General features: G+C 36.6%; 3 protein-coding genes across 5 annotated transcripts in view; all 3 read right to left on the bottom strand.

Moving 5' to 3' along the window:
* Nucleotides 1-11,862, bottom strand: part of LOC134637382 (cathepsin S-like) — a 31,848-nt gene extending 19,986 nt beyond the window's left edge. Inside the window, exon 1 of the mRNA XM_063487796.1 lies at nucleotides 11,842-11,862. Coding sequence (XP_063343866.1) covers nucleotides 11,842-11,860 — 19 coding nt within the window. The 5' untranslated portion in view covers nucleotides 11,861-11,862. The remainder of the gene's footprint in view (nucleotides 1-11,841) is intronic.
* ctss2.1 (cathepsin S, ortholog2, tandem duplicate 1) lies at nucleotides 1,325-11,920 on the bottom strand. Of its 3 annotated transcripts, none has more exons than XM_063487791.1 (8): nucleotides 11,842-11,920; nucleotides 9,875-10,008; nucleotides 9,627-9,749; nucleotides 7,020-7,172; nucleotides 5,409-5,633; nucleotides 4,056-4,221; nucleotides 3,591-3,693; nucleotides 1,325-2,651 (listed from the first exon to the last, which is right to left on the bottom strand). In XM_063487791.1, exons 1-8 carry the CDS (start codon nucleotides 11,858-11,860, stop codon nucleotides 2,552-2,554), a joined length of 1,023 nt encoding a protein of 340 aa, XP_063343861.1. In that variant the 5' UTR covers nucleotides 11,861-11,920; the 3' UTR covers nucleotides 1,325-2,551. The 3 variants fall into 3 exon arrangements, with proteins under 3 accessions (XP_063343861.1, XP_063343862.1, XP_063343864.1); XM_063487792.1 differs by having other exon boundaries at nucleotides 1,326-2,651; nucleotides 11,838-11,887; XM_063487794.1 differs by lacking the exon at nucleotides 9,875-10,008 and having other exon boundaries at nucleotides 1,326-2,651.
* A 2,330-nt stretch (nucleotides 11,921-14,250) lies between these two features.
* On the bottom strand, nucleotides 14,251-25,623 carry ctsk (cathepsin K). Its single transcript, XM_063486689.1, has 8 exons — nucleotides 25,525-25,623; nucleotides 23,766-23,889; nucleotides 21,343-21,465; nucleotides 19,798-19,950; nucleotides 16,938-17,156; nucleotides 15,667-15,832; nucleotides 15,210-15,318; nucleotides 14,251-15,023 (listed from the first exon to the last, which is right to left on the bottom strand). The coding sequence occupies exons 2-8, from the start codon at nucleotides 23,886-23,888 to the stop codon at nucleotides 14,924-14,926; spliced, it is 993 nt and encodes a 330-aa protein (XP_063342759.1). The 5' UTR covers nucleotide 23,889; nucleotides 25,525-25,623; the 3' UTR covers nucleotides 14,251-14,923.
* Between the last annotated feature and the right edge of the window lie 680 nt (nucleotides 25,624-26,303).

Genomic DNA, 26,303 nt, shown 5'->3' with positions numbered 1-26,303 from the left:
CTGCAACCAGTCTGCTGCATAATTCATGAACCACAGGAACCAAAGCAAGAGCTAAAAAAAATCCAGTTTATGGCTGTGTGTCCAAATACATCCGCCAGGGGGAGACAACGTAACACACAATCTCTCAAAGAATGTATGTTTTACTAATTTATGTTATCTATCACAGTTACCTATTTTTGACACTCATATAACAATGATTTCTATGATAATTTGTCATCAGAATAAAGAAACTGTTGAAATGCAGTCATACAAATATATTCACCACTTCCACCAGATGAATGTTGTTTACATAAATGGTTGTTTAATTTGCTCTTAATGACCAATTACATCTAATAATGAAGGCCTTTGTTACCAAAGTCAATTAACCATGAGAACAGCCTGTTACTTTTAGTGTGGATCTGAACACTAAGTGGGACTGGTTACCTCTTTAAATGTTTAAATAAACGCTGCAAAGATTCAAGTTTTTTTTCAAGTATTTTTCTGAATCCTTTTTCTTTTTTCGGGGTTACAGTAAAAAAAAAATCTTCACAAATTGTGAATTACATTCAGTCTTTTCAAGGCAACAGGCTGCTGAATGTTTTCATTTAAACTAGAGAAGAATGTAAAGGTGTTCACCTACACTGACATAAAACTTTTTAAAACTATTCATCTCTGATTTCAGAGGGTTTCATAAACATGTACTTTGACTTTGTTTGAAACAATGTCAGATTACGCCGCTGAACACAACACAAAATGTGTAAATGAAATCCCAGTTGATGTCATTATTCTTGCCTCTGCCTTGTAACAGTTCCCCACAGGGGAACTGTTGTGTCCCTCCCACCTGTTTTTCTTTCCATAATGTTTAGTGTAGTTGAAATACTGTTCAATCCCACTGTTGTAAGTAGGAATTAATAAAATCCATGCAAAAAGCTTTAAAGGGGAAGGAGCTGAGGGAAATATCTGACTGAGTCTGACTTTCCCAGCTTGGACTCAACCCACCATGCTTTATTGTGCCATTCTTGTCCATGTGTTAGACTTACTAATGAATGTGGCTAACCAACCAAAGGCTTTAAAAAAAGATATACAAAACTTTAAACGTCAATCATTGTGGGACATTTTGTATCAACTACTAAAGAAAATCCCTTTGAATACCTCATGTGAAAATTGTTTGTTGTGATGTTGCACTAAAAAAAATAAAAATGACTCATTTGTAACCCAACACTGCAGTCTGTTGACTTTATTCTGACCTTGTTCAAGGTGTTATAGCAGGAAAGATATGTGGGTTTTAAAGGCCAACACCAATAGCTGCTCTGAAATCTGATTTATTTTTTATTTTGTCCAAAAACAAGAAAACACCCTTACGAAACCAAGGCTTCCTTTTAAACTTCTTTTTTATTTAACAAAAATGCTGTATAACATGCACAATTCAGTACTTGACCAGTTAAAACCCTCAACATCCCAGGCATGTTCACATAAATACATATCCCCCTTTTGTCAGGTCTGTGATGGCAGACTGTGTGGGGAGTGGAGAGAGTGTGGACCCAAATGCAGACTAAGGAGGACTGCAGTCAAAAATAAAAGTGAGCTTTTTATTTTTGACTGCACAAAATACAACCAAAGCAAAAGGTAGACTAAGATTAAACCAACGAAAACTAAACTGTGAAAACTAAACACAAGGTACCTGGAACAAGAAAACCTGAGACCTGAAACATGAGGGATGATGAACATGACAAGGATCTGACGAGGGACAAAGGGAAACTCACACAATAAAGATACACAAAGGCAAACGAGAGGGAACGAAACGGAACTAACTAAAAGTAATTAAGAACCAGAAATGTAAATGATTAAACCAGGAAACCAGAAAAGGACTAAAAAACATAAATCACTACCATTGTAAGAAAACAAGGCCAAAAGTCGAAAAACATAAATGTTCAGTAACATACACAGCACCATGACACCTTTAAATTTCAATATTATAATTCCGTGTTCATTATTTTGTGAATAAGGAACCAGATTTTTGGAATATGTTTTATTTTTATATCGAGTCAGATTACATAATATCATATAAACAACAAAGCAGCAGGCAAAAAATATACAGTTGTCCAGCGCTAAACATGCGGTAACATCACAACTTTTTACAATAGATATACACATATTTTTAATGAAACCTTATAGCCTTGGACAGACATCTGTACTTCTCGTTACCCCCTGATTTAGTAGTTAATGATATCCACAGTGTTGGGGAGTAATGCAATACATGTACCGCTGTTACGTATTTAAAATACAAAATATGAGTAACTGTATTCTGTTACAGTTACAGTTTAAAAGGGTGGTATTCAGAATACAGACAACAAAGTAAAGCTAGTTTCCGGTTACGAGCCCGACTCGGAACCCGACGTATTAGCCAGAGGTCCCTTTACTACGGTTCGGAGCCGCGGACCTGTTTTATATACGCGTGAAATAGTTTTCTATACGAGATCGCTGCAAAAACATTTTGCCTTACATAATGTCCACCCTACTGTTACTCATTTTATATTAAGATTTAAAAATCAAACTTCAGTGCACTCTGCAGTTACATAACGGGGTAGCAGGCATACAAAGCGATGCCACACTGGTTGCCTGTGTTGCGTGCCATCCGGATGTATCCCTGATCTCCGAAGGTTGCTCCCCAGCTGGAGAGTAAAATAAATTAAAGAAATCATTATGAAATAATGGCTTATCAGTGAAATTGAACTGTTTTTAAAACTCCACATGTCATAATTATTATTTTTTTATTATAACCTTTATTTAACCAGGAAAAATAATCCCATTGAGATTAAGAACCTCAAATAATAATGCAATTAAGCCATTTTTATCTTGTTTTTCAGTTTTTACTATTATTTGAAATCTTTTTACTATTTCAAATAACACAAAATATTCACAGAAAAAAAGAAAACACAAGAACATAAAACCAGGTGCAGTGGATGAAAAAAAAATGCTATAAATGCTTATTCATATGAATTCTAAACTTAAACCTAATTTCAGCAGTTGGATGCTTTGTTTTAATCTATGAATAAACATTAACAAAAATAAATAAATAAACATTAACAAAACTGTCTTTCTTCTTCTTCTTCTTCTTTTTTTTTACATTTGAATAGGTGCAGTGCATGTTTAATTATTAATACGGATAGGGAACTTATATACATGAGTATGTCCAAACTTTTGATTGGCTGTATTCTTTTGAAGTCTTAATGTTTCCATGCATTAACTAATGTTTGATTAAACTTTAATTTAATGATGAAGGCAAACTGGTATATCGCAGCCCAACAGTCTGGAGAATTATTGCTTAAGTTTTTAAAAAAATATCATTTGAAGAAATCCACTTTAGTCCTGTCAGCAAAAACTGAAAGTCTGAACAGAATGTTACAATCAGTCTTTGCGTGCTAATGATATGTACTTTTCTAAAAAGCCCTGACTTCTCTCTTTCACTTCTTGTTTGTCTTCTAGAGTCCTCCAGAATGCACCACATTAGTGAACAGATGGTGGAAGACAATAGAAGCCCTGTCCATGAAATCACTTTGTATATATATAACCCAGATTCAAGAGAAATCAGTGGAGTGAAAATGTCTCACCTGTTCTTTACGAGCCAGTAGTCTTGTCCATTCAGAGTGCCGTAGCCCACAGCCAACACACCGTGATTCACCTCTTGTGTGCACGATGGGTCATTATACACTCCTGAAATTATAAGAAGAATTACCAATCTCATTGTAACATTCCAAAAAGCTACAAATAATAATTTCCAAGAAAGTTTTATTAATTCAAGCTTTTCTTGAAACATCTTCATTCCTCCAAACTTCTCAGAACTATTCCGCTTCTGTCAGTCTGCCCCAGGGCAGCTGTGGCTACAACTGTGGTTTGCCTTCACCAGTGTGTGAATGTGAGAATGAATGAATAGTGGCATTGTAAAGCGCTTTGAGGGTCTCGAAAAGCGCTATATAAATGCAATCCATTATTATTATTATTATTGTTATTTTTCCATCTGTATTTACATATTAATAGACAAGAGTACACTTGACACCTGATGAAGTGTATCTTACCACTTCTATAGAAACTAAATCTGGGCCGCCTAGCATCAATTGCCACTGAAATGGGTCCAATGGTAGCAAGACCCTGCTTCAGAGCGTTCTCGTCCCCTTCAGGCAGAAACTGGTAACTGGAACAGTTGGCAGCACGAGTTGCTGGGTTGTAGTGGCATTGCTCATCCTGAAGTTAAAGGACAAAATGTTAAAGGATCTGATGCAGTCAGGAAAAAATAAATAAATAAAAATCTAAAATTATTCTTGTTTAAAAACATACAAGGCAGACCTTAGGCAGAACTGAACTAACTGAGAGGTAGGACCTCATACCACTAGAAGTGACACCAACCAGCAGAGTAGTCCTTGAGCTTGCTCTACTTGCCCATTCTAATGTGACATTTTACATATGAATGATAGTTTGGCAAAGTTGTGGATTATTTTGGATTATGAGCTGCAGTTTTTTGAAACCACCCCTTTAGTCACCAGACACTGGGAAACAGGCTCTCCCTTGACTGAACTGCACCCCACTCACAATAGACAAAGTCAGTGGTTTCATAATTTGTACTTCAGGACAAAACTAAACCTAAAAATGGTTTCAAAATACACACATATTGTCATGTCCATATTTAATATTATTGGTCACTATGCTTATAGAATATTTCACATCAAAAAGTTGCTTTTTCAAATATCTTTTCCTAAAATTAAAAACATCGCCACCCCCGCGACGCTGGAACAGTCTGTTGAAACGTCTCAGAACTGGCCTCCTCCTCCACACAAACAACAGCGAACTACATAAAGCCTGGAGGACAAACATGTTGTCTGCTCCGATTAATTTACTGTTGCTCCAAAGAGACGTTAACAGCTGACCACAGACAAGTGTGAGTGTTGCTGTCTACAGCCTGAAGCATCGGACTCAACTTCTTGCTGGTGTTTATACACCCACCTAGGTGTCTCATACAGGATTTTGTAAAGCTTGTGTTAGAGTCCTGTGGTTTTTTTTTTTTGTAAAACTTTGTTCACATGGTATGAACAACAAAAATAAAACAGAATATGATGATTGAAAATCATTTAAATACAATATTTAATTGAAAATTAGACAAAGACAACATAAACTAACATTATATAAACATTATATTAAAAAATAGTAACATTCCTTAGATTAAAGTTTATGTGTATAATAAAAAATAAAGTAGCTTTGCTCCTGTCTACTCAATTTTTACAGTAAATAATGAAGTCAGATGTTTTGGTTTTACCTTATGAACATTCACCTATTACTAATATTATAGCTGAAAACATCAGTTAAGTACGTAGTGCATGTTCTTTTAGCACAAAAGTGTGCTCATAGGGCCACAAAAAGTTTGTGTGTTTACTTACGCGTCCTGTATACGGGTATGAAGCATCAGAGTCGATTCCGTGGTTGTCGATGACATATTGGAAAGCTCGGGTCATGAAGCCTCCGTTGCAGCCGTGGTTACCATATTTGCCGGAACAATCCACCAGGTTTTGAGGACTGAGATCCACCAGCTTTCCTGTACTCTTGGCTAACTGGCCTTCCAGGGCCCCTGCAGCACTGAAGGCCCAGCAAGATCCACAAGCACCCTAAGATAAAAAAAACAAACCCATAGGATCTAAAATACAAATATGCTTATATTCTCAGTATTCCTCTAAACATCCATCTTAATAGCACTGATGCACTTTTTTTACAATACCAACTACAAAAAAAGTCCTGCAGTGATTTGCAAATCCCATATTTCGTTCAACATGTCAAATGTTGAAACTGAGACATTTTACAGTTTCATTACAAATATGAATTCAATTTTGAATTTCATGGCAGCAAAAGTAGTCTCAAAAATGTTGGGACGGAGGCAACAAAAGTTTTGAAAATAATTAGACTAACTGGCAAAAGGTATTTTACACAGCATCCCATCATTTTTGGAATTGCGGTTGTAAAACTTTGACCCCAAATTACATATCTGACTGCACTTGTAGCTGTCACAAAATAAACAAGCTGAAACACACTGGTCTGGCAACAAAGGTGTTCTTTATATTAGTTCTGTTGCTTGAGTTTTCCTTTCTGGTCTCTTTCCACACTTCTTAGAAATCCATAAAGAAATCCATTTTGATTTTGATTTAATATACAATTCATTGATATAATAATAAATAAACACTCAGTGAAAAATCCCCCTTCAACAATGTTCTTGTAGCTTATCACTACATCAAACAGAAATAGTTCCTTGTGCATCATTTCACACATTTCTGTGTTTGGCAGCTCAACAGGTTGTAGGAGGTTAAAGAACTCAAGTGACTATATGAGAATGTTTTTTGGTCAATTACATTTACCGTGTTGCCAAAATCAATATGTGTGTGTCTCTGGTTAAATGATATTCATCTGCACAACACAAGTTAAAAATAAATTGGGCATCAAAATCTGTTTCTTTCTTTTAAAATTATTTTTTTTATCTGTATGATTTTTTTCCCCTTAGACTCTATGCAAAGCAATTTTAGCACAGAAAGTCATATGGATTTAAAATATCCTAAAGTAATGCAAATTTTAGCACTAAAAGTTTCTAGAGACAAATAAAGTGAAGCTTTGGAATGGACTATTTACATACAGGAAGAAAAGGCAGAACATTAAGACATATATTTCCTTATTTCACCTTAATTTTTTTTTTATATTAATCATCCAAAAACTAAGATAATGAGACAGTTTTGAAATTATTTAGGTTAAAAAAAAACCCTGTAAGACCGTGCTACCCACCTTCTTTGCACCAAAACAAGTGGATGTGACAAAATAATTGCTAAACTAGCAACTGTGGTAATGACATCCTGTGTAAACATGAACTTATTCAAAGAATAAGGAACAGGATGAATGGGGGATATGTTGACACTGCTGCCTGTGTGGCTATGAGACATCAAATGTTTTTGCTCTTCTCAGCAGCACTAATACATATACATTGATTTAAATGCCCTCTTTTTTTTTTTTACCTGCATCTTGACTTTGGTGACACAACCCTTCTCTCTCCAGTCCATGGTGTCTGGTATGCCAGAACCTGATGCCCCCGCAAAGGGAGATGGCTCCCTCTGGATGTCAGTGGGAGGAGTGAGACTGGCAAAAAACTGCAGGATCTCTTCTTCTGTCTATCAGAAAGAAAATGCCAATGATGAAATGAGAAACAAAAGCCAGTCACAGTTGGCAGACAGTTATCAAGGTTTTCAACTTCAATGTGCTTTATAAACTTTCTAAAAGCTTTAATTTTTCATATAAATCTCCCCTATGCAATACTTATATGTTATAATGCTCAATTTCCCTGACTTCATTAGAGCCATTTTAATCTGCTATAATTCTAAGTACAAAAACACACAAATTTACACTGCCCATGTGTAATTATTGTAGTGTTTGTTGATTTTTGCTACAATACTGAACTACTGATGAACACTGATAACTGAATTATATTTTAATGTTTTTTTTTCCTCAAAGCAAATACAAGCATGTGTCATTTGGCGATTGTTGATAACCTCTCCTGGACAATGAGAACCTTTTTAACATTAGCAGAATGGAGAGAGCAGTAAAAAAAGAGAAGAGTTTCAGCTTGCTGTTCCTGCTGTTGCAAGAGGTCATATGTAAATAAATAACTATCATATCAGATTTTTATGAGCACATATTAAAAATGCCCTGATAACATTCCTGCAAGTATGCAAAATTAAGCTAACGTGTTAAAACAGGTAAACATGTTCCAGTGTATACTTAGAGTAACACATTTTAGGCCTCTTCCACTTTAGTTTCTCTGGAATCAGATTTGTTTCTTGTGGCATAGATGAAGTCAATAAATAAACAGAGCGGATTCAGTTTTGTCTGAATGCTGAAAAACATTGTGAGGTGAAGCAGGTCACAGACCAGACAACAGCTGAGATTCCAGTATGCTGTCTGAGTGCTTTGGTTATTCATTAGGTTAGCTCAGGAATATACTGTAGAGTGTTGACTGGAGAATAGATCCTAGTCAACCTGATAAGTGTTCGAGCTAAGAGGAGAAATCATCTCATTACTCCAGTCAAGTCTCAAAGGCCGGATACAAAAATCTGCAGCTACTTAGGAAAGAAAGGTTAGAAGAGCCAAAGGGTTAAAGGTAATGCTTGGTGCTCAGCAGTCACTCGTTTACATTCTGCAGAAGGTTAAAGCAAAGGTACCATAATTTATTTTTTGAATACTGGACCAAGTTTTTTTTTGTTTGTTTGTTTGTTTGTTTGTTTTTAACTCAGTTTAAATGTTAGCACAGCAGTTTGTATGAATGCTAACTAAATAAATTAACACACCTGAGATAAAATGACCAATGTGAAACTATGCATTTATTAAATATGCTTGCTTGCCTTTTATTTGTTTTTATTAATGTGTGACAATTTATAATGTTATGATTAAATCAGAGGTGGAGCCAAATATGGACAATAAATTAAAAAAAACAAAACAAAAAAGAAAATGATGTAGGCACATGGAATACAGACCAGAAGAACAGGATAGACAGAAAAACTGAAAATATTCCTGTTCCTTTTATTTCCCATTCTTTCCACAAAATAGGGAAAAGAATGGGAAACAAAACTAGAACAAGACACACGCAAAAACACATCATCAAATCAAGGACAATAAATACAAAATATGAAGACACTGAAACATGAAAACTGACACGGAACATAAAGACAGAGAAAGGGGAACACTGATGACACACAATATTAGGAAAACCAGAAACATGAAGTGGTTAAAAAAACAAAAAACTGAAAACCAGGACTATGGCAACTTCACTATCATTTTATGTGTTAACACACCCTTTATTTCTTTCAGTGCTTTATGTAAAAACGTAAAATCTTTAAAGTTGGTTTAAACATAATGAAACTTTGCATCTAATCCAACTACTAACCAAGCTGCAGGCAGCTGAAGCTGTAAAAACATTGCGGTGCATCAAGTCTTGCTCCAAGCACTAACAGGAAGTGTCAACAGGAAGACCAAACATGTCACAAGACAACAAAAAGGCCATGGTGGCTGTCTTTTTGATTTAAGCTAGACTTTTCACCTCAAGAATAATTTTCCAGAGCTCCTTCTCACCAGACTTAATCTTTTTCCATTTGTGGGTCATAAAGCTTGAGATATTTCTTGATCTAAACATCTAGTTTCTCATTCATTAGCTTAAACATGAGAGAAAGCAACAGGGGATGAAAGGGTGCTTCTACAGAAGCTAAAAATGTGAGCTGTGGAAGTGTAGATGTACATGCAGGAAGTGAAAAAAAGTATTTTGAGGGGCAGGTGGAAACTGATAATATGACTGTGGCATGAGGTTTTGAGCCAGCATCACTGTGGAAGATTTATGTGGAAAATGATGGTCAAGTGTTTGACATAACTCTGTTGGGCCTTAACACAAAGACTTTTGAGCCACTTGTAGCCTCAGTTTTCATCCAGTAATCTATCATCTATCACACACCCAGCTACTCTTCAATATGGATCAGCTTTGATCCTGTTGACTTTTTCAACATCATTAATACCATCACCATTAATGAATAAAAATTATCATAAGTCAAAAACATTAATGAAGCAAGAGAATGTCTCACCAGGTCTCCCATGTGATTCATGCCCAGTTCATAGGTGTGAAGTCCCATTGAGGCCTCCAGGTTGTGCACGGTAATCATCTTCAGGTTATTCTCCCACAGTTCCCGGCGGTGAGCATCCTCCACCTCACATAAAGAAAGAGCAGATAAGGTGAAAATGCTGTAGAAGTTAATTATAAGCATTTTGCAGCGCTTGTACAAATATAACACTTTCTAAAAAATATTTATTACTACTACTTTTTGTCACATACATCATTTTTATAGCTCTTCCCATGTGTCTTCTTCCACAGCTCCCAGTGGGCATCCAGTGTGGATTCAAACATGGCACAGGATGTCACCTGACCTTTGATGAGACTGATGCTCACTAACACACTGAGAAAACAACCTGCCTGGCAGAAAGTTCAAGTTTCCAGTCAGAAACAGACCTTAGTTTCATAAAAACCACACATAAAGACTCTGGCACGACACAGGCCAAAATATTTTGAGAGCTGTGTTACATATTGACAAAAAGAAAACAACAAAAAGATGGAAATCAAAACAAAGAATAGGCGTTTAGTGAAATATGAGCACAACACAACTTATTTATGATAGCCCCTGATATTTATTTCTTCTTATTAAAATCCAACATTTACTCTAAAAGTTTAACAGAAGCCACAACTATTTTCCTAGATTCATACATGGTAATTTTTCCCAATTAAAAGGCAATTTTTTCACAAATTTACTGTCTTGATCTGCTTCTCAGTCAGAATGGGGAAAAACATGATTGAAAATATTGGTTTACATCACTTGTCATCAGATTGCTGGCAACAAATCTAAACCAAACTGATATAGGTCACCTCTGCTTCTTAGAAACAGCACTTAGTATATATAGTTGAGTCTAAACTGAGTTTTTAAGCTCAAGGCCAATGTGGGGGTCAGGTCTTAGTAGTACTACTGTTTTTAAATACTTCGCATAATATGGAAGAATGGTTGCATTTGAGAATGCATCAAGTAGCTGCATTTTATTTTGAATTGATATTTTTTGGTTATTTAGTGCATTAGGTGGGATCAGTGACATTTTTTTACACAAGTAAATAGTACGGTGTAGAAAAGTTTGGCAACAAGCTGAGAAAGGCATACAAGAATCAACAAACAGGCCTCAAAATACTAAAAGGGAGAGCGTTTGCTCAGTTTTCTTACAATGACAAAGAGCAAATATACAAAACTGAAGATACTAAAGGGATTCCACTGAACACTTCTTTTTGAACTGAGTGTTCAAGCAGGTTACCAGATTATAATTGGTGCTGATGTTGTCTCCAGGGGTTTTATACTGAGGTGGCTCATTGGCCTCATCTACATAGCAAAAGTCATTTGAAAAAAAAACCCCAAAACAACTTTTTGCACAGATCACTGTGTCTTCAGTGTCCGAGTGATAAGAGAAGTCTCAAGTATTACTTCCACATATTTAAGGCTGTGCAAAATTTCAAAATGATGCCACAGTCACAAGACCTGAAATGAAACTTATGAAAAAGCAAAAAGTACAGCGATGAATATGAAGCTCCACCTGTTACACCTGGTACAGTTCTCAGCTGGGGAAAGGACCCTCTTCAAACAATACACACAAGACCCTCAGTGTATAACCCAAATGTAATATGATATATATAATATTTTTTAACCAGAATTTATAACTCACCAGGCTTCTCATACTAATGTAAGTGATTTAAAGTAATTTATGTAAGCTATCTACTCAGTTTTTACTTGGACTTTTACCCAAAGTGACTTTAACTGGCTCTTTTTTCCGCTTCGTTTTGTTGCCAGTTTAATAAATACAAATACAAAAACGCAGAGTTCCGGTTTTATATTACTTTTAAATTGTTTTACTAAACAAATGCTACAGCGTAGTTGTACAGCACAGCCTTCCTGTCTATGGTGTAATTACATACGGATATACTAAAAATACACCGAGTGTTTTTGGATAATTTCTTTTACTACAATTATTATACATTATAGACACACTTTAGTTCACTGCGATGACATTATAACACGGTTACAACGTATTTCTATCGTTGAACACACCTGCAGCCTGAACAAAGAAAAGTCTTTGAAAACTACAAAAACGAAAGTAAAGCAAACTAAAATATGAAGCTTTTTATTGGCCGATGTCCGCCTTTTTGTTTTACCAGCCATTAATATTTCTACGAAAGCTTATTAAAGTATTACAAGAAAGTGTTTCACTTGCCTTGATTAGTCGGACTCATCTTTGCTGATTTGAACCCAGTCTGACTGCGTTTCCTTGTTGCTATTATTTAAGAACAAAGTGTCACATGTTCTCTCGCAGTTACTTCCTCTTTCGAAAGTAAAAGCTACGCCGTTTTCCTCACAGTGCAGGAGAGGAATAGTTGAACGCATAAAACATAAAATAGAAGGTAAACAAAAAACACTTATTAAGAGGTTTTCCCAAAAATTGAACCACAGAATTGCACACTTTCGGAAGGTATGACAAGTACACACACTCAGAATTTTAATGCACATTAAAAGTGTCTTACTTCCCACATTTAGCTTTTTCATTACACCCTATGAGCAATCTATATATATATATATATTAGTTTTAATTAACTAATGAATTTATCCTTACTTCACTGTAGTTGGGTTTATTTCCAGATTAGGGTTTCCTCGTTGTTATTTTATGTTTTAGTTTAGCTTCTTATTAGATTAAGAGTTATGCTTCTGTTTTATATTAGTATGGCAGAGGCAAGACTAAAGTTCAGAATAAGCACAACATGAAGCACACCACTTTGTCAAAGAAGGTATCTCACAGTCATGTTTCATATGCCAGAATACCTTTCTAGAATTGACAAATTCGACCAAGCTGACAAAGATATTTCTAACAATATTTCCTTTGAGTTTTCATTTCATCTCAGTGAGTTTTGTGTGGAGTAAAATCATAATTTTAGCTGTAGCTACCCATATTAACCTTGCTATGAGACTATCATGTGTGCAAATGACAGTTTTCTCTGAGGGTTAGAAATATGGAAATGGAAAACTTGGAGAATGGAAAATGATATTATGGCAATCCACTCATTAGAATTTTATATTTAATTCACTGAAACTAATCAGAAAGGTCATTAAAAATCTTGGAAGTTCATTCTGCAGTTTCAGGAATAAGTGGTTCTTTATAGAAGTGAAGGTCAAAATAAATATTTGACCTGTCAGCTCTAAATGAAAGATCATGAGGTCAGTACGTTTTCAGGCTGTCTGCTGTTGGATGAACACAGAAAACTGAAAGAGGAACAAACCAAATCATGCATTTCAGTCATGAACATATAAGTTCAAGCAATGGATTTCATGACACTACATGCTTTTATAGTGTAATTCAGCACCACATACATAATAATCATTAATGCAAACTCCTTGTGGTGCCAACTATGGCCGAAAAAATACAAATGTCACTCATTTTCCTACATGAAAATAGTCATGGGGGTTAGCGTGGCATGAGCCGAGGATGAATAAATAGCAGTTTCATCGTATAAGTCATCTCCAGCTAGTTAGCCAATCCGTATGGTCCGTCCTCTGGATCCACCAATTACAGAGAAGCACCTACACACTGAGATTTGTATTTTAGACAAAGTTACGACAGCAGTCGTAACACAGTTAAAACAGCATAGGGCCACAGTGGAGTACCAGTGGAAAAGGAAACTGAGGCTACAGTTCACACAACATCACTACAAATGGATCATAGAAGATTGGAAAAATATTGTTCAATGTGATGGGTCTCAGTTTCTGCTGCCTCATTCAGATGGTTGGGTCAGAATTTGACTTAAACAACATGAAAAAAATTGATTTAATCTGCCTTCTATCAACGGTTCAGCCTAGTGGTCTTACAATGGTGTGGGAGATGTTTCCACTTTGTACTGTTGAGCAAGTGCCACAGCCTTTTAAGTTCTAAAAGCAAAATGGGATCCAACCAATTATTAAGTGTACCCAGTAAGGTGTACAGTGAATGTATGAACTGTAACTGTAACTATTTGTGTTACTGTGTTTCTTTCACGCAGGCACTAAGAAACCAAATGAAGCCCTGGCTTCCATTACAACAGTGTTTAAAACTGACATGATTTAATTCAATTCAATTTTATATATATAGTGCCAAATCACAACAACAGTCGCCTTAAGGTGCTTTATATTGTAAGGTAGACCCTACAATAATACATACAGAGAAAACCCAACAATTATATGACTCCCTATGAGCAAGCACTTTGGTGACAATGGGAAGGAAAAAACTCCCTTTTAACAGGAAGAAACCTCCTGCAGAACCAGGCTCGGGGAGGGGCGGCCATCTGCTGCGACCGTTGGGGTGATAGAAGGAAAGGACATGATTTCAGTGTAAGCTGCCAGTATTATCCAACCTGTTTAGAAAATCTGGAAATGTAACACACAGGGTTTGAGTATATAATATGATTATAGTTTATGGTGTTTTGGTGTATCATTGAGTTATTGTACAGTTAAAGCCTTTCATCTGACTTACTTTAGTGCCCACATGGTGTAGACCCATTGGAAAGTATTTTGAGTGCATGTCCTGATCTTTACATTACTTATTTCCATATTTGTTTGTGTTTTTGTGTGTTGACATAAAATAATTCCAAATGAGGCATTCAAATTCAAAATGAACCCTTTATTCAATTTCATAGAAAACATCTGTTTACAATGTAATCATTGGAAAAGTGCTGAACAGAACGACAAGTCCTTGTGATCACAAGAGAAAATATTTTTATAGATTTATAGGAACTCACACTACCAGCAGGAAAGGAGTAGCTCCCATTGCACAGCAATGTTTCCTGTCTTTTTTCACACAGAAAGCAAGTAAAAGTAGGGACTGAAACTATCACTGACTACCAGTCAAATACTGTAAAACGAAAAAGTATGTTGTGCTATGTAGATATGTAGATTTAACTTGCGACTTCAGCACAAAACAAGCCTGTGCTCTGGATTAGGCTTATTCAACCAACGGCATGCCCTGAAGTTACAAAAAACTGTATATGTTTCTTTATTAAAAAGAGCACAGCAGAGGTCTGCAGGCATGAGATAACTACAGGGTTTAAAAGTGTTTTTTCGGATCTAAGACTCAAAAACATTTAATGCCTGTTTTCAGTGAACCTGTTCGGTAACTCCAAATTCCATTTCCTGTTAGAAAAGACTGTGTAAACAAACATATTGTACTGTAGTGGTTGCAGATGTGTTGAAATGAACATTTACTCTGAACATTTCCAAGTGTATATTTGTCTTATAGTAGTCTAAGCAAAGCCCGTTCATTTTCCCTAATCTGTTCACAGGATGGGGTAGCTAGCGAGGTTGGTGATGCCGCAGAGGTTGCCACGGTTACGTGCCATCAGGATGTATCCCTTGTTGCCCCATTCCTCACCCCAGCTGTGAAGAAAAGACAAAAGATGGAGTCGGAGATGGAACGACGGAGATGATGAAATATCGCCAGGAGTCAAACAGCATTTCAGCTTATCATTTTGACAGATGACATGAAAACAACAAACAACCAACACTTAATTTTAGTTGACATTTGAGCCACCTGATGCCATTCAGACAAGTGACATGTCCCACCTGTTCTTGACAATCCAGTACTTCTTCCCCTTGGTGTTCACTCCATAGCCTACTGCCAGTACGGCATGATTGACGTCATCTTTGTTACAGTTGGGATCGTAGTAAACACCTGGGTTCACGACACAGAAACAAAGAGTGATCTGCATTACTGAACAGTGCATAAACTATGTACCTCGCACAATTTTTAATGTTGAATATAACCAGAAAGCTGTTGATGTGTTATGTTTAACAGTTTTACTGGCTTTTTCACACCATTATAACCTAATTTTACTTTTGTTTAAGGTTTATTGCTCAAAATGAAGTTTTGAACTCCATGTTTAGGTGATTTAATTTATATTTAATGAAGAAATTCTGGCTAAACAGGCCCTTATAAATTCTAGGATTTTTTTCCTTCCCTTATATGAAGTAAGTGCAGGTAACTATTTCATTTGACCAGACATCTGAGAAGTTCACTGACCATGCTTGTAGAACTGGAAGCTGCTCTGTGTTGCATCGATGCCCACAGACACTGGACCAACTTTGTAGAGTGCAACAGCCAGCGCGCGCTCATTACCCACTGGGATCTCCTTGTAGCCTTTGCACTGGGCTGCCATGCCTGATGCATTGTAGCGGCAGGTCTGATCCTGCAGGCAAGACAAAGGAGGAGAAAATGCTAAAACCGTTTGTTGCTGATTTTTAAAGTGGCAATTCTTGATATTTAAGATTTTCAGTTTCTACTGTGTGTCAGCAAACTGTAAACGTCATCGCTATGTTTGGGGAAAAGCAGACTAAAAAAAAACAACTAATAAAAATGAAGAACTGCAATAAGCCACAATAACTAAACTTAAACCTCAGATTTATCAGGCTGCTACTTTTCATGTCCTTACCTCACAGTGTAATCATATTCAGGTAGAATATCGAATTTTAATCCAATGGTTATTACTGATTAACCGACAATAAAAACAAATTAATAATCATAGTATAAATGAATAATCAAAATACTTGCTATGCAAGGTTTTGGTACCTTGTGACTCTTCTGTCACATGCTTATATCACATGATGTGTTTGGTGCACTTCCAACTAGCCAAACAATAGAGAGACGATAGATTTTTATCATTACCGAGCAGATGTACTTCCTTCTCATATTACCAAATGACTAAAGAGGAAACTATGCTCACGCTGTGGGAGAGTTTCCTCTTCATCATTTCTGCTGAATCACCTCCCTCTGGTAAGATGTTTGCAGCTACTTTACTGTCAAAATGGAATATTTTCGTCCTTGTTGCGTGTAGTTGGTGAAGCGTGTGAAGCGGACAAACGTGGCACCCTCACAGCCAAGTGAGAACCTCTTCACCGTTTTAGTTTCAATATGTGTCTGCAGCTAACAGCTGATTACTGGGTATTATTTATAACAACTAGGTTAAAAGACTTTTGCAAAGCTTCTTTGTAAGAGTGCCTTCGCAGAACAAACTTCTAGCTTATCTTAAGTACTGGGAGGGGTGGGGCAATCGCTCACTTAAAAAACAACAAACACCAACTACATTATACTCGTTTATTACTTGGAAAAAAACCCTGCCTGACTGCTTTGGACCAGCTTAGCTTTATGTGTTCAAGCACCCAGTGATATTAAAACATAAGTGCTTAGTTTATAGAGAATGTGGCACTCACTACATGAAATGAACTGAAGCGAAAGGCTCGGATTAAAAAGCTACTTCAAGTTTAGTTGTGTGTTTGGCAGAGTGGGTTGCTCACCTGTCCAACATATGGGTAGGCCGCTTCAGAGTCAATGCCTCCATTTTCATTCACATACTGGAAGGCATTGGTCATGTAGCCTCCTCCACAGCCGTCGTTCTCTGTAACACAGTCCACCAGGTTCTGAGGACTGAGGTCAACAAGCTGCCCAGTCTGCTTGGCCAACTGTCCCTCAAGGGCCCCGGCAGAGCTAAAGGCCCAGCAGGAGCCACAGGAGCCCTGTCAGGGGTCAAAGAAAGACTGGTGAGTAAGAGGTTTAGTTTGATATGTACATACCACTGTGACTGGACTGTTGCTGACAACAGTAAGAGGAAACTAAGCTGACATGGAAGCTATAATCAACAGAAATGTAAGAAACCCAGACCAGACCAGAGTTGGTAGGAAACAGCAATAAATGTGCACATTGTAAAGAAATATATACCAAGCTGTTCTGATAGGCATTATTGTTTAAGAAAACCATTTGCAGAGAGAGTGTTTTTTTTTCATAAAATAATCAGTCATCAAGAAATAACAGCATATTTAAACCATATTATCATATTAAAGAGAATCAAGTTAAACAGATTAAATCAACATCACAGTAAATGCTGTGTCTTCTCCTGTCTGTCCACTGGGAGGCAGACTGTGCCGCATTGACAAAGAAATAAAGACATTTTTGTTTGCTGATCGAAAGGCTGTAACTGCTGTGAATTTGGGTTGTAAATAGAATCGGCTGCTGGGCAGTTTGTGGTGTGCAGTAATGTTGAAACAGTGTTAATGACACACAGTGAGAAATGGGCATTTTTACAGGTCTGGACTGACACATCCAGCGCTAATGAATCACTGACACCGCCATCATGTTTGGCTTTCACCCAGGGAATAAGGACTTGCTGTAATATAGATGAACATTTATGATGAATTTAAATTAAAAGGTTATTCTTGTTAACATGTGTTGGGTGTAACTATGCTTCTATGCCTGAATAGGAACAAATCCCTTTCCTGCATGTTATGAAGAACCTCCCTGGAGGAGTGCATGATGTAATAACACTAGATTAATGCTTATAGCTCTGAAATGCTTACATGTCCACATACATTTGGTTTTAAAGCGCGTCTAGAAGCAGAAGGATCCATTTCAATCTTATTCCCTATTCAGAAGAACAATTATTAGCTTAGTATTTTCTCTTTTTGGCCTTCATTTTGAAATATCTGAGTCTTCACACCTCTGCTGCTCCACCTCACTCTGCTGCTTAGAGATGACCCAATTAAAAACTTTGTAAATCTGAAATCACATCGGTGAATGTTGTGTGTGACGTTGAGCTCTACGATAACAGAAATTTGCCTGAAACGAAGAAAACATCAGAAACACAATTCAGTCATCATAAAAGGAGCTCAGGGTGAAGCAGCAGAGCTGTTAGTATGCAGAGACTGCAACCAGTCTGCTGCATAATTCATGAACCACAGGAACCAAAGCAAGAGCTAAAAAAAAAAATCCAGTTTATGGCTGTGTGTCCAAATACATCCGCCAGGAGGAGACAACGTAACACACAATCTCTCAAAGAATGTATGTTTTACTAATTTATGTTATCTATCACAGTTACCTATTTTTGACACTCATATAACAATGATTTCTATGATAATTTGTTATCAGAATAAAGAAACTGTTGAACATTGTAAAAAATTTCCTACAAGTATATTCACCACTTCCACCAGATGAATGTTGTTTACATAAATGGTTGTTTAATTTGCTCTTAACGACCAATTACATCTAATAATGAAGGCCTTTGTTACCAAAGTCAATTAACCATGAGAACAGCCTGTTACTTTTAGTGTGGATCTGAGCACTAAGTGGGACTGGTTACCTCTTTAAATGTTTAAATAAACGCTGCAAAGATTCAAGCTTTTTTTCAAGTATTTTTCTGAATCCTTTTTCTTTTTTCGAGGTTACAGTAAAAAAAAAAAACTTCACAAATTGTGAATTACATTCAGTCTTTTCAAGGCAACAGGCTGCTGAATGTTTTCATTTACACTAGAGATGAATGTAAAGGTGTTCACCTACACTGACAACCTTTTAAAACTATTCATCTCTGATTTCAGAGAAAACATGTATTTTGACTTTTTGTGAAACAATGTCAGATCACGCCGCTGAACACAACATAAAATGTGTAACTGAAATCCCAGTTGATGTCATTATTCTTGCCTCTGCCTTCAACAGTAACAGTTCCCCACAGAAATCACGGAGGTTTTGAGTTTCACTCTTAACATTTTGCCTGAAAATAGCCCTAGGAACTTTTTCTTAGTTCTCCACAAACTTTTAGACAAACAATCATATGCCAGAGCCCACAGGAATCCTAACTGTAGATTACTCTGTTAAAATCTACAAAAACTTCCTCCACTAAGAAACCTGCTGTTTCAAATTTGATTTCCAAGAACTGTGACAGAGCAGATTGTCTCTGTCCTCTGTCCTGTTTGGTCTGCCCCGTGTTGCGATATGCTACACTGTGCTTGATCACGTTAAATGTTTCCATTACACAAGCTGTGCCCTTGTGCTGCTATCAATTGTGTGTTGACTGACACATTTCATTTGAATGCTATCTCTAAAACCCTTGCACTGAATCTATTTATTCACACACTTCTGATTCATGCTTTTTTTGTTAAGTGCCTATTTCTTTCTTTATTAAAGCAAGCAGCCACACATGTTTTTTTATGCTCACTTGGTCATTGAATTGTGGTTGTGAAAAAAAAAAAGTTAAAGCCGCACTTTAACAGTTAAAGAGCTGCTTTCTGAAAACCAACATATGCAGCTAATGATACCAAACAACAACATTTCAGCTGATGATATTAATCCACACTGACAGAAACTAGTCAAACATTATTCAGTTCTCACCTGGTTCTTAACTGAAGTCACCATGCCCTTCTTACGGTAGTCAACAGATTTGGGAATTTTGGAGGGCATGTCATCCATAGCCAGTGTGAAACTGCGCTCCTGGTTCACCGGGATTTGCAGGCCAGTCATCTTCTCAACCACCTCCTCTGAGGTCTGAATGAACAGAAACACAGTTAACGTATTATAAATGGTGTTTCATGTCGTAGGGATGTTACTGAACGAACATTTGAACGATGTTGTAGTCGGGGTCATAGGTCATAACATCCAGGCAATGGGATTTTTGAATAATTGAATGAAAGAAAGTGTTCTTGAACAAGAACCAGAGTGCCGGGGGGAGCTGGAATACAAAAAGATTTGCAAATGTGCATATGACAAACTGCAGACTTCAAGAAACTGCAAGCAAAGGAGTAAAGGAGAGAGGGATATAAAGAGCTCAAAGGGAATTCAAATTTGTGATACATTTGTACTTTTTACTGGCTGCCACAATGGAACTTTTGGTTATACAATATTTTGCTAAATAAAATAAAAAAAATCCCCACTTTATTATTGTCAGTATTCCCTGGGGCTTTTATTATAACTGAGTCTAAAAGTAGAAAGATCATTAATGGAAGAAATACAGGCCATCTGTTAATTTCGTTCATTTAATTTAAGTGCTTTCAATCAAAATGGAAAAGCATCCTTCATTTCCCACAACCTGTTATTTCATAAACATGAAATTGGCCATTTGTCAAGAATTCAGATGCGCATACTTGTTCTATCACTAATAAATGAGCTTGAACCCTGCCATGTTGTGCTTCATTTCTGGAGCAGCCTTTTAATGCCTCTCCGTGTTGATGAAAAAAGCCACCATCAGTCACGACCCACGCTGGCATGTCACTGACACCGGCTGATTTAAGGACACCAAACCCAGTTTTACATCAAGAGGCAGCAGCGTGCATTAGTGATTAAAAAAAGCAGAGATGACAAACTGACTGCAGCTGCAAAAAGCCAAAACTGCTGAAGAAAACATGAATGTGACATGCAGGAGCTATTTTTTACGTATGATTTACTGTCAAAATTACCCAGACCTTACTCAAACAAGCAAAATATTTGCTGTTCCAGTTTCTCAAAAAGGTGGATTTGATTGTGTCTAGCGTCATACATGAAAGATGTACCAGAAGAAACAAAATATTTAGTACTTGAGTATATTCAAAACTATGTTGGTGTTTTACACACTGCAAGTGACATGTATAAAAAATAGGGACAGATGGTCTTATAGAGATGTAATGTGCTGGGATCACATACATGTCAAAAACAAGATGTAAAAAAAGTGAACATGGAGTCGTGATTAGGACAGAGACGTGCCAGACTGCATGTCGATCCACATCCAATAAGAGCGTCTGGTTTTTCAGAAACAGGCTTCTGGGAAGAGCAGTATGAGCTATGGTACGCCCACTGACTCTTCTCTTTGTCAGGTTTTAGACAAAGTCTAAACCAGTGTCATTAATTATGATGCACTTCATGGAATAAAAAGTTTTATCTGGTATTTGACAAGATTGTACTCACCATGTCTCCCAGATGGTTCATCCCCATCTCAAAGGAGTGAATGCCCAGCGCGGCCTCCTCATTGTGAGCCTCAATCATGCGCATATTCTTCTCCCAAATGGCCCTGCGGATCCCCTCCTCACCCTGAGGGGAACAAAAGTACATGCCACTGTACTTAAAAAGAGCTCCCTGCCTTACACTTACAAAACAATCCACATTTTTAGAAGCTTTAAAAGTATCACAAATAAATGTTATAGCAGATGTTATAAATAGTCATTATCATTTTGTTGCTTCTATTATTATTAGAAACAACAGTGACCCTTCTAATATGAACAACAAGAGGATTTTTACTTTCTAGGATGATGATGCAGCCTCACTTTTGAACTGGTGTGAATGGTTTTCAAAAGGCGGTCATAATGTATAAAAAATAAAAGAAACACTTTTTCCAGTCTTAAAGTTTGATTTCCTTGTTTCTACACTCATGCATGAACACCTGACAGCTGAAAGAAACTAATCTAGGCAAACAGGACAAATTTGCATTATAATTAGCAGATTAAAAAAAAAGCTTGTCTGTGGTACAGCCCCATTTCATTAATTAGGTCAATTAAACCAGTGCACATTCACACAACAATCTTCCCTACAGATTATACATATGTGGGTTAAAACATTAGTTTGTCCTTTATTCAAATTCCACCACTATGTGTCATCCACGAAAGAGTAATATTATAATATGGAAGTGAGATAGAGCCAAGTGTTTGGTATTGAGAAAACCAAATATGCTCTACTTAGTAGTCTAGGTAATCTCACCAATGATTAGCATAACTATAAGCATTATTTCCATCTTGATATTCATTCCAGTAATGGAAAATGTAAATATGGCAAGGTGACTTTGATTATATTAGATCAGTGATGTCAATTCAAAGAAGGTTGAAAAGCTCTCCTGTGCATAAATACTGATTAAAATCACCATGAGGGGGAGAGAGAGGTGTCTTTTCTGCACACTACGGAAACACATGTTATAAAAAATATATATGTACATTCAGTTCATGAATCAAAGCACATGTAACTATACACACTCATAAAAACTAGACATAAACACACACACACATGCCCCAGCTGTGGAGTGCTGACCTCTAGCTTGAGGTGAAGAGCAGAGGGATAACAGATGCTCAGTGAGCATTCATGGAGTAAATCACAGTTCGCTATGGTTTAAGAGCAAACTGCAAACAACCCCTTCTTCACAGCCAGGAACAGAAACAGAGTATAGGGAATTTTTTGCTTCAGAGAAACCGAGAAAGAGGAGCAGAGGACTTTCCTCTGTTAGAAATTTCTGGCTCTGGTGATATGACACATAAAAAGCTAATGATAAAACTAAATTACAAAATAGGCTAGGATTCTTTTTCTCCTCTTGTTTCATAAGATCATTAAATAATAATTTAAATACCCATAGCTGTTGAATTAGTCCTTTAAACTGAAAAGTGTTGAATTATACTAAACAAAAAAACAAAAATTTAAAGTCATTTTAAAGGACGATGCCAACATCTACCGGTTATGGATGAGAAAGTTGGACTGACAGTAAATTGTATGTCCTGTTTCAGTTTAGCTTCTCTGTCTGTTTAATTTTCAGCCAAAACAAGGAAGAAGATCAACCAGTGCTGCCAACAAGTAAGGAGGTAAAATTACCAACAGTTTAAACATAACTGATCCGATCATATAAAACAAAATGTGACTGGGGAAGAATATTTGACATGCTTCCCTGTTAATGTTGGTGATGCTTCCTTCTGTGACTCTCTGGCTTTACCTGATCTGCTGTTAGCGTTTCTGCCAAAATAACTGAAATTGGTGGAGCTTCCTTAAAAAGGGCAGCTTAGTCTGCAGACTTACAGTAGTCTGTCTTGGGCTAAGATGTGGAACATGCTGTGTATAAATAAAATATGAGTCTTTGCCACATGTGTACGCAAATGTATTAAGCTATGTAAATTATAAATAACTACATGTTGCTGAGACTGGATGAGGTTTTTTTAAAGTCAATCATAGCATTGTGCAGTCATGTCTATTCCTTTTCAAGGAGCAAGTTGCATCAGATAAGGAAAACCAATGATGTTTTGAAACTGTGATATGCACATTTGATGGGAAAGCACATAAAATGTCTAATGTTCAATAGGAAATGTGCATATTTTTAATTTCATTATTTCATTTTAGAATTAATGTATTCACCAAAGGCTTCACCAATACTGCTCTGTTTTGTTTTCAGGTTTAGTGTTTTATTTGTAGAAGTCCTCTTTCGAAAATCAGATTTAAAAACCAAACATCTGAGAAGCATCTGCTTTTTAAAAACAAAATCTTTATATTTCCTACCTTATATTTAAGTAATCTTTGTGCTATTTCTATCTCTTAATTTTATCATTGACTTTAACTCTAAAACAATAGTAACACACACTCACCAAGCCATTGTACTCTTTCCTATGTGTGCTCTTCCACTCTTCCCACTGGGCATCCAAAGAGGATTCATCAAAACGGCCCAGCGCAGAGGTAGCCAGCAACAGCACACACACAAGTGGCAACATCCTAAAAGAACAAAAAAACCCAATACATTCATGTTTTTATTTATACCAAACCCAGAATTTTTTTTATTAAAAAAGTTTTATTTTTTACAATAGAGTTTTCATATTAAGGACTAAAAGCTTGTAAACTCATGTTTTAAGGCAAAAGTGTCACAACATTATAATTAGGGTATGTGTATGCATATTAAATATCACAATGTTATCATAATCTCTTAAGGCCCATTTATGGGTGTCCAAGAGAGGAGCCACAGTCAAAATTACTGTTCAGAAACAGTTTACCATATGAACTTCCTGGAGAAGCTCAGGTTTGAATCAGGTCACTTCTTCATTTATAACCTTCTTGTCTGCACTCGACTGTCATAAGGATAAAAGCTAATATATATATCTATCTATATCTATATCTATACATGCTTTCCTATAATCCAGTGAGAGCATTGTTTTTCTGCAGGGGTTTACTATCATGTGGTTGGTTTCATTATCTCAATCATGCCACAGTGACAAAAAAAATATGCTAAGTTGCACTTCTTGTGAAACAAACCCCTATGCCATGTTTTGGTTTGAGACAGGAAACTCTCAGGATAATTCTTATGTGATTTTCAACAAATTTTACTTTCGTTTTCAGGGTCAGACCGGACAATGCTGGATATAGTTTGACAGCAAACATGTGAATAACAGCTACAGGACGAAGTCTCAAACACAACTGAACTCCACTGAGAAAATGTTTTCATTCTCGCTCTCATCAGTGATTCAATATTTTAACTGTGGATTTTTTAAGTCCAGGCAGTGTGGATTTTTTTCTCTGGCTTTGTTTCTTGGGCTTTCTGAGTCCATCTTGTATTTTAATACATTGTGCTTCTAATCTGAATTTGTGGGCTTTGTTTCCACTAAAGGTCGCTGACCTTGGAGTTTCTCTTAACTAAGAGCAGAAAACAATGTTTCCTTTTGTTTTGTTTTCTTTTTCTTTTTGATTCCCGCTTCCTACACTCATGGATTATACACAGCGTGGCTTCACCTTTGGGTGAAAATCTATGTTTTAAATAGAGCAATCCCATGATACATGCCAGTAATTCAGCATATGTGCACAATGCTGTGTATGAGTCACAAGACCTCTCCCTGTGGTAGCTTATGTTTTGAAAATAAATTTATATTTTGCATAAAACATTAGCATTCATGACTTTTTTCACATTCCCAGATGTGTGTGTGGTTTTTTGGTTTTTTTTTTTTTTTGAATTGGTATGTCAAACTTTCCAGAACTCAAACTGGCTGCCAGTAAATGTTACGTCTCCCTGCCTCCCTCTTCCAAGAATGACTCTATTAATGTGCAGTTGGGTCAAAATTGTTCTGTAATCCTAATCTTTTTTAAGACTGATTACTTTCTTAGCTGCAGAAAAGCTATGCATATATTTGAACCAACATTTATGGAAAAATCTCTTTCAAGGTCTTGAAAATCAGTTCATGTAATTAAGTAAGAGCCATGTCTAAGTTCAGTTCAGCTGAGTTGTTTTTACTTAAATACTAAAATATCAGAAAGCAGTAGTTCTTTCAAACTGATTTAAAGTTTAAAACAATAAAGTTACAACATGCACAAAAGAGCAAAAAAGATTTTGTGTGTTAGGAGATCAGCAGTAAACAAACTTACCTGAAGTCCAAAAGTCAAAAAGCTCAGGGAATTCTTTTGAGTTTGACTTGGTCTTCCTCTGCTGCTGAAGTAGGTCAGTGGGCGAGTTTATATCGGCTGAATTTTGAGGAAGTACAATGGGAGCTCCAGGTCTGGGGAGGAGTTTTCTTCTAACATGGAGGGAAATTACATCTGGTTTCACTGAATAAACCGGATGATGTCAGGTGTCAGGTTACAGAGGCATGTCTGAAAACTCCACATAGGATGTTGCACTGCTGCAGTCTGGGTTACTGCTTGAAGAACAACAAAGGTGCTTTGAAAAAAAAAAGACCTGGAACTTGGCCTTTCTTTACAAGTCTAACACTGATTATCTTTTATAGCAGAACAACTGATTTATATACATGACCATGCTTTGTATTTTGTTCAAGAATCAAAGTGACCTTTTAGTCTGCTTTCAAGTTTACTCTAAATCATGAAGAAGAAGAATAATGCTAGGTTAACATAGATGAATGGATAGGTCTCTGAGTGATTAATTATTGAGCAAAGACATTTTTATTCCAAAAGGAAGGAAGGAAGGATGCAGCAAAAAAGGCACATGGAAAAAAACAGTATAGTACAAGTGTGTACAATGTAATGGTTGTCAGTCAATAAACTGGGTCACACAGTTTGCACTAAAAATAATTTGACGGTGGGCACCAGCAGCGGCTGTTACAAGAAAACATGTCATCTCCTGCACTGCACATTTAGTACTGCTATTATTTATTTAGCATTTAGTGTGGTCATTATGAATATCACTGGAA

The sequence above is a fragment of the Pelmatolapia mariae genome, linkage group LG10_11 (genome assembly GCF_036321145.2).
Source record: "Pelmatolapia mariae isolate MD_Pm_ZW linkage group LG10_11, Pm_UMD_F_2, whole genome shotgun sequence".
Taxonomy (NCBI): Eukaryota; Metazoa; Chordata; class Actinopteri; order Cichliformes; family Cichlidae; genus Pelmatolapia; species Pelmatolapia mariae.
The sequence above is the reverse complement of the archived record's forward strand: the minus strand, read 5'-3'. Positions and strand labels throughout refer to the sequence as shown.